General features: G+C 31.7%; 1 protein-coding gene across 1 annotated transcript; it reads right to left on the bottom strand.

The window, feature by feature from the left end:
• Positions 1-2,686: 2,686 nt before the first annotated feature.
• On the bottom strand, positions 2,687-9,689 carry LOC115957941 (3-ketoacyl-CoA synthase 20-like). The gene is made up of 2 exons (XM_031076292.1): positions 8,681-9,689; positions 2,687-3,838 (listed from the first exon to the last, which is right to left on the bottom strand). Exons 1-2 carry the CDS (start codon positions 9,401-9,403, stop codon positions 3,053-3,055), a joined length of 1,509 nt encoding a protein of 502 aa, XP_030932152.1. The 5' UTR covers positions 9,404-9,689; the 3' UTR covers positions 2,687-3,052.
• Between the last annotated feature and the right edge of the window lie 750 nt (positions 9,690-10,439).

The following is a 10,439-nucleotide window of genomic DNA, read 5'->3' as shown; positions in this document are numbered from 1 at the left end:
TTCTTTTTTATTAATGCTATATATATAAAAATAAATAAATTATCTTGATTGATTCATTTTAGTTTATGAATATGGTCATGCTAGAATTAAGGATACAGATATTAAGTATGCTAACACAATATACAACTTTTTATTAGTTTAAAATTTTGAGATAAGTAATATTTTATCAATGGTTAATATAATATAAATGATTATATAAAACGGAATTAGTTTATCTTGTCTTCGCTGATCTATTCTCTCTTATGACATTCGATAGATACAAAAGTTAGTTTAAGAATGAGAAAAAGAAAAGAAAAAAAAGGGGTTTGTTGAGAGGTGGAAGGCGGATTGGTTACCTTTAATAATAAATAATAGACAACATATCAAAATAATAATAATAATAATAATCAAGGCCGGCCCTAGGCTTAGGCCACTTAGGCAATCACCTAGGCCCCCTAATAGAGAAAGGCCCCCAAATTTTGGGGCAAAAATTGAAATATATTTTTTTAATTTTTTGAGATATAGGAAAAAAAATTTAATTTTACATTTTTCCTCTACTTTTAAGAAGTACCAAAGAATTGAGTAATGCTATAGATAATACAACTTTAAATACATAAGGCTTACAAATATATGTCACTAATCACAAGAAATAATTTAAATAGGAAAATGCTATAAATTTTACTTTAAAACCTTTTCAAATTGTTGTGACAATTAATATGATTTGTATACATCAACAACTTATTAAATGCATTTTTAAATTACTTAGTGATACATCTTTTTAAGCATCATGTTGTAAAATTTATAATATCCTTAACATCATTCATTTAAATACTTGTTTATTATCTTCTTGAAGTGTCACTAATTACATTCATTGCTACAACGTTTGGAAGTTTTTTTAGTAAAATTTGTTATAGTTTTAGCATTTCTTAAAAAAAAAAAAATTACAAGATAAAAAGAATGCATTTTTGTGCACCAATAATTATGATATTGAAAACTAGTTAAATATTATTTAATTAATAACAAAAATTCCTCATTTAAATATATTGCCTTAGGCCTCAAAGTTTGTAGGGCCGCCTCTGATAATAATAATAGACAAATCAGCATGAAGTTAATAAATATGTCCCACCTTTATCATCTGGACCTAGATAGATGGTGATGTTAAGGTGATGTTTGGATGAAGAGAGTTTTGGGTGATATCATCCTGTTTTCATAACTTATGATCCAAAACTGGTGGGGCCTAGGGAAGAGCACTTGTTTGGACTCCATGACTCATAATCCGTGACTCAGTTTCCATTACTCAATTCTCTGATTTTTGAGTTATGAGTTATGAAAACTCAGTTTTCATCACTCAATTCTCTGATTTTTGAGTTATGAGTTATGGAAACTGAAAACACATTTTAGTTGTTTTCAGTTTCCATAACTCATAACTCAATCGCATTTTTGTAATTAAACACACATGAAGGGACCCACAGTCGCACCTTTTGACCTTTGACTTTTATTTATTTATTTATTTATTTTTATTCCTTTCTTCTCTGGGTTCGGTCTTCTTCTTCTTCTTCCTTTTTTTTTTTTTTTTTTTTTTTTTTTTTTTTTTTTTTCACTGGTTTGGTCTTCAATTCTTCGGGTTTCTTCTTCTTCTTCTTTTTTTTTTTTTTTTTCATTGGGTTCGGTGAGTTTGGGTATTAGGGGTTGAAGGAAAAAAGAAAAGAAAAAGTAAGAGCTACATAAGGTACAGGTATGGAACCCACAAATAGTTGAAAAATATTGAGTGATGACAAGTGAGTGAGTGTGCCAAACGGGATGGGGTGTTTTAAGTGATGAGTGATGAGTGATGAGTGATGGGTGATGAAAACTGAATGATGAGTAACCATTTTTTAAAACCAAAAAAAAGGCCTAAGCCTTCCGTCAAATATTTGGACTCAAAAGACTTTGACGTTTATGAGGAAGCAAAAATGCTTCAATCCATAATGTCCTCTCCCTTACGTAATTAAATCCGCAATGTATCTTAAATGCGCGCGTGTCGAACATGCTTATGAATTTTTTTTTTTTTTGATACACATGCACATATCATATCGTACGTATGGTATGATGCATAAAGAAGTAGATTTAAAATTAATTATTTTTGTTAAAACAATGACTTGTTAAAACAAAACAAGTCATTGTATTGTGGCAGTACAATGACTTGTTTGACATGTCCAAATCGGAATCGCTGACAGTACAATTATAAAATAATAATAATAACTACTTGTCCCATTCTGATTTTACTTGAATTAATTCCGAGTACATCGTACATTTGTAATAATTGGTTCTCCCCCACCCCAGCCCCAACCCCTACCCAACACAAACACTCCTCCAGAATATTAATGATAAGAGTGCTTAGACATGGATTCAAATTATTCTTCGAAGTAAGTTCCTACTGGGTCCGTCCTTTCAAGTTAACCTTAAACGAAGGTAGTTGAGTTCAAGGGTCCCAGGTTTCCTATGTACTTTCGAGTATTTATTTGTTTAGACTCCTCGAAAAACAGATTAGTTTAATCTAATGAATTAGTCAAGTATTTATTAAAGTTAATTATGAGATTTAGGTTAAACACATGCAAACATATTACTCCATATTTAGTGTGGAGAAGTAAAGAAGATAGTAATATGATGACTTAGAAAAATCAATGAAACCAACCGTTTTGAGGTAAAAATTTAAGGAGAATTTAACTTAATTATCCTCAAGATAAACAAATCTACTATGATAGAATGAAAGATTACAATAGATTTAAACCCTAAATCTAAAGCTATCTCATGTAGATCTTATTAACACGACTAAGTGCAGCTCTGACTCCACGGACTCTTATATCTTGAATTTGTTGAACACAAACTCCCACACTTGTGACTTTGAAATCCCATTTAAAGGTTTAGTAACACAAACTCTCCAGTTTGTGACTCTAAAACCACCCTTAAAGGTTTAAATCATTAGCTATGTGAAATAAATTGCGGAAAAAGTTGTCTCTAGACTTAAAAGAAATTAATAACATACATGAATGAATAATGTTCTTCCTATAATTAACTAAATTAAGGACGGCATCTAACAATCAATTGGTGCCACTTCAGGCACATGAACAGGGAAGCTATCAATCTCATCTATCCAAGGATTATGCTTCTCATCTGCTGAATTAATGGTTCGCAATGCTCGCCACACAACGCTGTTACACTTGAACCCTGACCCAAATGCAATTTGCCATGCTCGATCGCCTTTCTTGATTCTCCCCTTGGCCTCAGTATAAGCCAATTCATACCATAAGGAACTACTAGAAGTGTTTCCAAACCTATAAAGAGTCATCCTTGAGGGTTCCATATGCCACTCACTAAGTTCAAGACTCTTCTCTAACTCATCCAACACTGCCCTCCCTCCTGCGTGTATACAAAAGTGCTCAAAAGCCAACTTAAAGTCTGGAACATATTGTTTTATCTTCATTTTAAAAATCTTTCTCCCAATGAAATTCACCAAAAATAGGATTTGTTCAGAAAAGGGCAGGACTAATGGCCCTAATGTTGTTAAGTTGTTTGTAAGACCTTCTCCAGCTACTGGCAGTAGGTCTTTGGAGAGTGCAACGCCAAGTCGATTATTTATGTCTTCTTTTTGAAAGACACAATTGTAACCTCTATCATCAGCACCTTTGTGGGTACGTAAAGCATGAACTAGTTGATACTTTGAACAATGGCGATCGGATGATCGGTTTGTTAAAAGAATTGCTGCTGCACCCATGCGGAAGAGACAATTTGGGATGAGCATTGAGCGGGTATTGCCACCATACCCGGCCAGAGTCAAGCTTTCCATGCTCACCACTAGAGCATAGGAATTAGGTCGTATCTGTTACAAAGTGAGGATTCAATTATATACCTTTAGTATGATTAAGAATTTGATCTTCTTCATTTATTTCAAAATAACGTTTAATAGAAGGGGTGGGGAGAGTTGGAGTTATTAGAAACCCATAAATGCGACACCATTAAAGAATAAGGATATCATTCTTATCAAACTATATATTACTTGAACTCCAAAATATATAAATGAAAACATAAATTCCTAGAAGACAAATTTAAAAAGAATTTGTTAGTATATGTAATACTTTTTCCATTAAACAAAAAGGAGAGTGTATATGATCCTTTTGGTCTAGGGGTATTACAATCAGAAAAAACCTTATCACTAAACTAATATGAAAGAAACTTCCTCTAATTCACAACGTGGTGATTAAAATCATGATCTATATATACTTTTAGATATATAACATTTTAAAAAAATTATATAATTTATTTAAATAATACACTTAAATAATTTTATAAACCGACACATAATGGATTGGGAGTGATTCTCCAAATAAGTTTGGCAGAAAACCTTGTTGAAATAATTATTGATTCACTAAATACAAGGACGTATGAAGGAGAAACGTGTTTTCTCAAAAAAAAAAAAAAAAAAAAAATGAAGGAGAAACGTACGGTATCGGAAAAATAATTTCCAACAAACAGACAAACTGCATTAAAATGAACTTTCATAATATGCTTCCAACCTCATTCATTTCTTAGACAGTGTAACTAAGTTTCTGACAGAACAGAAGCACTCATGTGCAATCTACACGCAAAGCCTAATTAATTAAGAAAAATATTAAAGATATTACAAGTTTTGCTATTTAAAATTTATAAATTAATATATTTATATATATATATGACAATGAATCTAATTGGGTAAGCTTTAACCATTAGGATAAGTGAATATTTAAATTGTTTTTTTCAATTGGTGACACATCAGCTTGTAAGTTTAATGTAATTGTTGCCTTGGTAGTTGGTAGTATTGGCAAATCAAGATTTTCAAGCTTACTTTGAATCAACGCGTGCAAAAATTTCTATCTATTTTAACATAAAAAAACTAATTTTTTCTATTTTATATATTCACTTTTCTAAATATCTGATATTAGATTATCTATTTTATAATATATTTCATTAAAACATCTTTTAAATTGTTTTTATTTCTTTACATGCAACTACTACCGTCCATTTTCATTTTTTATTCTTATGATATGTAAAGAAAAAATAGAAAATAAAATGTAAATAAATAGTACAAATATAAATTTATACAGTTACTATAGCAATTAATCATGAATTTTTATACGATTTTGCATAACTCGATGCAGGTGAATTTTGGTCTTAGTTTGCTAAAATGTAATTATTTTTCTATTTTTGGATTATCCTTGTGAAGAAAGGGTTAACGAAGCTTTTGTATCTGAGTTCTTCTCTCATATGTCATAAGAAAATAATAAAATATTAGATTAATTAGTTGGACCCACCATAACTAAAATCAAAGCTGTTGTGAAACGTCATGATATATATTTCCAGATAGAAGTCTCCAATACTGACAAACATGTTTTGTATGTTCTCTCATTTTTCAGCATTTTAGTTTGGGAATGATAGGTGACAGTGAGATGCGTACAACTCATGTATTTGTTTGTCTAAATAATTAAAAGGGTAATAATGGGAGAGGAACTCTACTCTAATTTAATAATGGCACTATAGCATTAAAAGTTAAGATTTTATTTTCTGAATTTGATATTATAAAGTGTCATATTATTAAAATTTTAAATGGTATGGCACTTAAAATACCTTAAAGTTTTTAAAATATAATTTTTTTTTTGAGAAACAAACACACACAAAAGTTTAGGAAAGTAGTTCTAATACAACATTTAACAACATAAAGGTACACTACAAATTCTACTTAAAAGCTATAGTAATTTTAAAGCATGAAATATAACCCTTTCAAATAGAGAGTATTCTAACATGGTATTGCAAATTGAGTCAAAATATCATATTAAATTCTCATTTAGAATAATCTAGGATAGTATTTATTAACCACACTGCTCATGTTATAAGAAAAATAATTAAAAATTGGATAAAAATAATAACCTAATTGGGACTAAGTATCATTTAAGAAAATAAGAAAAATGATTATAAAATTTTCCAGAGAGTTTTATTTTTTATTTTTTATTTTTTTATTTTTATTTTTTAGAATCATTTTCCATAGAGTTAATGCAATGTATCCTCCATAAAAACATGTAATTTGCTTACCACTACATGGCATTAGCTGGACCCCTAGACTTGTGACTGTTTGACCAAGTCACTGGTTAATATGAGTAAGAGCATTCTTATCAAAAGTGCTAAAAATGCTAAATGTTATTTTTTAACATTTTTAACACCTCAAATTATAAAAACACACTTACATCAAAGATGCTAAATCCTAAAAATTTTAGCATTGAGCTATAGTGAGTTGTTATCAATAATAGCTCACTGTAGCTGGATTGTAAAAAAAAAAAAAAATGTTTTTTATTCAGCCCCAACATCTCTTTTTCTTATTTCTGTCTTTCTCTTTCCTCTCTCACTTCTCTCTCCTCTCTTCTCTCTCCCATGGTTTGGCGATTGTAGTCTGCCAATGGTTATGGTTCGACGATTATGGTCTGTCGATGGTTGTAGTTCGGCGATTGTGGGCCACCGATGGTTGTGGTACGGCAATTGTGGGCCATCGTGGGTTGTGGTCTGATGGTCATGGGTTGTGGGTTTGATGTCTGCGGTTTTGAGTCAAATCTGGTAGCCGCGGGATGGTGGGTTGTTGGTCTGGGTCTTAGTGGGTCTGGGGCGAGGTAGGTCGTGGTGCAGTAAACCGGCATGATAAGTTTGCTTTTGTAGAGGTTTGCCGTGGTGGGTTTGATGTTGTGGGTTGAATCCGGGTTGGAGGGTTATCGTGGTGGGTTGAGCAATAGATCAGTGGCAGAGGGTTATCGCGGTGGGTTTGCTGTTGTTATTGTGGATTTTTGTTGTGGGTCAAGTTCATGGTGGCGGTGGAGGGTTGCCATGGTGGTGGGGGTGGGTGATTGATGGTGGTGGTTGATTGGCTATTGTGGCTATGGTTGTGGAGTTTTGTGGGTTTCTTGTGTGTGTGTTTTTGCGTGTGTGTGTGTTTGTGTTTCGCTTGGTGGTTTGATTGGCAATGGTGGATTGGGATGTGGGGCTCTGTGTGTATTTTTGCTTAGTGGGTTTGCTTTGTGGTGGTTATGGTATGGGTGGTGGGTTTTGTAGTGACTGTTGGTAGTGTGGTGGCCGGTGATGCTAAGAATAGTTAGGTTGAGAAAGAGAGAGACAGAGGAGAGAGAGGAAGAATAACAAAATAATAAAGAAAGAATATTTAAATAAAGTTTTAAAAAAATAAAAATTTTGATGTAAGGTATATTATAAAGTGATATGTTATATGATATAAAGTTGATTTTTTAGATGCTAAATGCTAAAATTTTTAAGATTTTTGATGGGGATGCTCTAAAAGTGTGTGGTAAAAAGTCTAGCTATCATAAGTACTCAGATCTCAACGTAAGATGAGTGTTATATAAATGTATAACTCAAGGTTATTGTTGATCAGGGTTTAGAATTTTGGTCTTTGATATATAACTAATAGCATACACCTGAAATAACTCCTATATTGTTTTCTTCCAACCAAAAAAAAAAAAAATTCCTATTTTGTTTTGTTTAACTTGTTGCTGTTATTATTAGGAGTGACAAAATTGGACACGACCCGCAAACCTGACACGACATGACACGAAATTAATAGGTTATGGGTTGAAACTTAACCGGTTCGTGTCATATTTTGATTGACATGGCTGGCCCGTTTAATAAACGGGTTGGGTTAGTGTTGAACACATAGAACCCGCCTGACCTGTTGACTCATTTAATTAAATGACATTTTACCAATATCTTTCAAACTCTAGGTATATAAACTTATTAGTTGTTATGGTTTATTTTCTTTAATTATTTGTGATATTGAGATATGCTTTAATTTTGAATGATTATTTGTGATGCAATTACTTGTTAATTCTGAATTTTATATTAAAAATATTTATTTGTTTGTTTTTTCATAATTTTTTTTCTTCATTTTGATAAAATCTGATAAACAAGTCCACACGACTGACCCGTTTAATAAATGAGTCGTGTTAGAGTTGAGAAATCTTAACCCGTTTAATAAACATGTTGAGTTAGTGTTGACCTATATAATTGAATACTCATGAGTTGACACGACACGAACCCGACACACGATCACAAATTGCCACCCCTAGTTATTGTTATTATTATTATTATTATTATTTCAATATATTTGCATACTTTAGTTTTGCTGTCCAAATAATACTACATATATGTGAAAAATAATATAGAGAAGTACATAATGATGATAATTTTTGTTTATAATCTAGACTTAAATAAAGAAGAAATTATTATTTACAGACCCATTGTATGAATTTTTATTAATATTTAAACCGTATTATTGTTTTTAAATTAAAATCAAAGATGTGAAAATTAAGTGGGTTTCGCAAAAATTATTTTTACCAACTTATTTTACTATTCAGCTTATTTACACTACTATTCATGGGTTCCACTGCACTTTTTAATTCTATTCATGGATCTCACTGTACTATTTCAACTAATTTTTACTTTTATCTACAGTGCTTTTAACAAAAAGTTTTTAGTTTCAGCAAAATAAGCGAATCACAAACGAACCCTAAATGTGATATTAAGGATATGAATAAGAAATAGACATAAAAAATGTGCTTACAACATGTGAATGTATATGTTTGAGCAAAAAAAATAACAAAAATTGTGCACAGTATATGGTGTGCATTGTATATACCTGTAGCAAGCGTTTGGCAAGATCTATAGAAATAAGTCCAGCACTGCAGCCCATTCCACTAAGATTATAGCTCAAAATGTTCCCTCTAAGCTTGTACCTGTTAACAACCATGGCTGACAATGATGGTGCTGGATTGAACAAACTGCAATTCACAACAAGAATCCTTATATCCTTAGTCTTCACTCCGGTTTTCACCAATAACTCATCAATCACTCCAAACATCACCAACTCTGCCTCCTTCCTCGCTTCATTGAAACTCATGTTGATTGGAACCTCCAAAAATGTTTTGGCGGTATATGTTTTTTGACCATACCCCGACCTCTCCAAAATCTTCTTTTGAAACGCTAAACTTTCCTCTGTGAAACTCCCAGCTAGCTTAGTCGCTTTCATGAAAGTTTCATTGCTGCACATTAGAGTATGGTCGGGCTTGTAACAAGAAAAATTTACTAAATAAACTTTTCTTGGACGACTCATGAAGTGAAGGGTTGCTAGGATAACTATAATCATGATGCATAAAGTCACAACTACAAGATTGTGCATAACGTGGTTGGAGAAATGGACGAAATCATCCTTAGAAAGATGAGTCAAAGCTGTGATACTCAGTGGCACAAGGAGGAGATACATGGCATTAGAGATTAAGTAGTGATAACCGAACTTCACGTACTTAGGTATAATAAAATTTGGTTTTTTATTGTCTTGGTTTCGTTTCTTTCCATACTCCATTGTTGAACACAAACGCAAACTAATATAATCTCTTTTCGTTTTGGTGGGTTGAGTGGCCTAGAAATGAAGCTCTTGGACACTAAATTGGCTAGATAATGAGAATGCAGAGGGATGTGATTAAAGAGAGGGAATAGTAAGCAAGAGATAGATTACTCGAGAAACCAAGCAGCTCTTAGGTTTAGAAGAATTGCTTCAGATTTGTAAAAAGGTTTAGAAGAAAAGAGCAAGAGAGTGATAAATGCAAACTAAGATGGAAATGTGTAGCGTTCAGATGCGTTAGAGTAACGTTGGAGCTTTTATAATCATGGGTCTTGAAAACGAGTATTCTTATAATAATTGTTAATAAAATATTTTTAAAGAGTTTTAACACAATTTTAATAAGAAACTGTTAAAAAAATTAATTATTTTTTCTCATTTTTTTTTTAAATAGTTCATAAACTAATATTCTTATGATGTTGATTAACATTTCTCATTGTTATAATAGCGCCTATCTAATAATAATCAAAAAAGTAATTGGTAATACTAGCTACACCCACATGCTCATTAATACCTTATATTCACAAAAGAGCAAGACCTCTCATCACTAGGTGTGTCGAATGACTTCTTGAGTTAGTGAGAGTTTTCAATTGAAAGATGAGTTAGAGCATTCCCATTAGGCAATGCAAAATCTTGTAACAAACAAATCACTTAAAACCCACCGCATCATTTTATCTAAAGATAAAGAATATTTTAGGAACATTCATTTGATTTTTTACTTTATTTTATACACTATCACTCCTTCCTCTCTCTCAATCAGACGACTGATTCTATCTTTGATCACCTTCTCTCTCTCCCTCTCCTCTAAGAAGAAGAAAATTATAATAAAAAAGCATGTGGGAAAAAGAGAAAATTTATTATTTTAGTGTGATAGATTGTAAAATAAAGAATGAGATGTCTCGTGTGTTTTTAAAGTGGTCATATAAAATAAATTAAATGTATTTTGATAATGCAAAGTAAATAATTTTTAAAGAAGCCAATGAGAATGCTCTTATGGATT

The sequence above is a fragment of the Quercus lobata genome, chromosome 8 (assembly GCF_001633185.2).
Source record: "Quercus lobata isolate SW786 chromosome 8, ValleyOak3.0 Primary Assembly, whole genome shotgun sequence".
In the NCBI taxonomy this organism is placed as follows: domain Eukaryota; kingdom Viridiplantae; phylum Streptophyta; class Magnoliopsida; order Fagales; family Fagaceae; genus Quercus; species Quercus lobata.
Note: the sequence above shows the minus strand (reverse complement) of the source record. Positions and strands in the feature narration are given on the sequence as shown.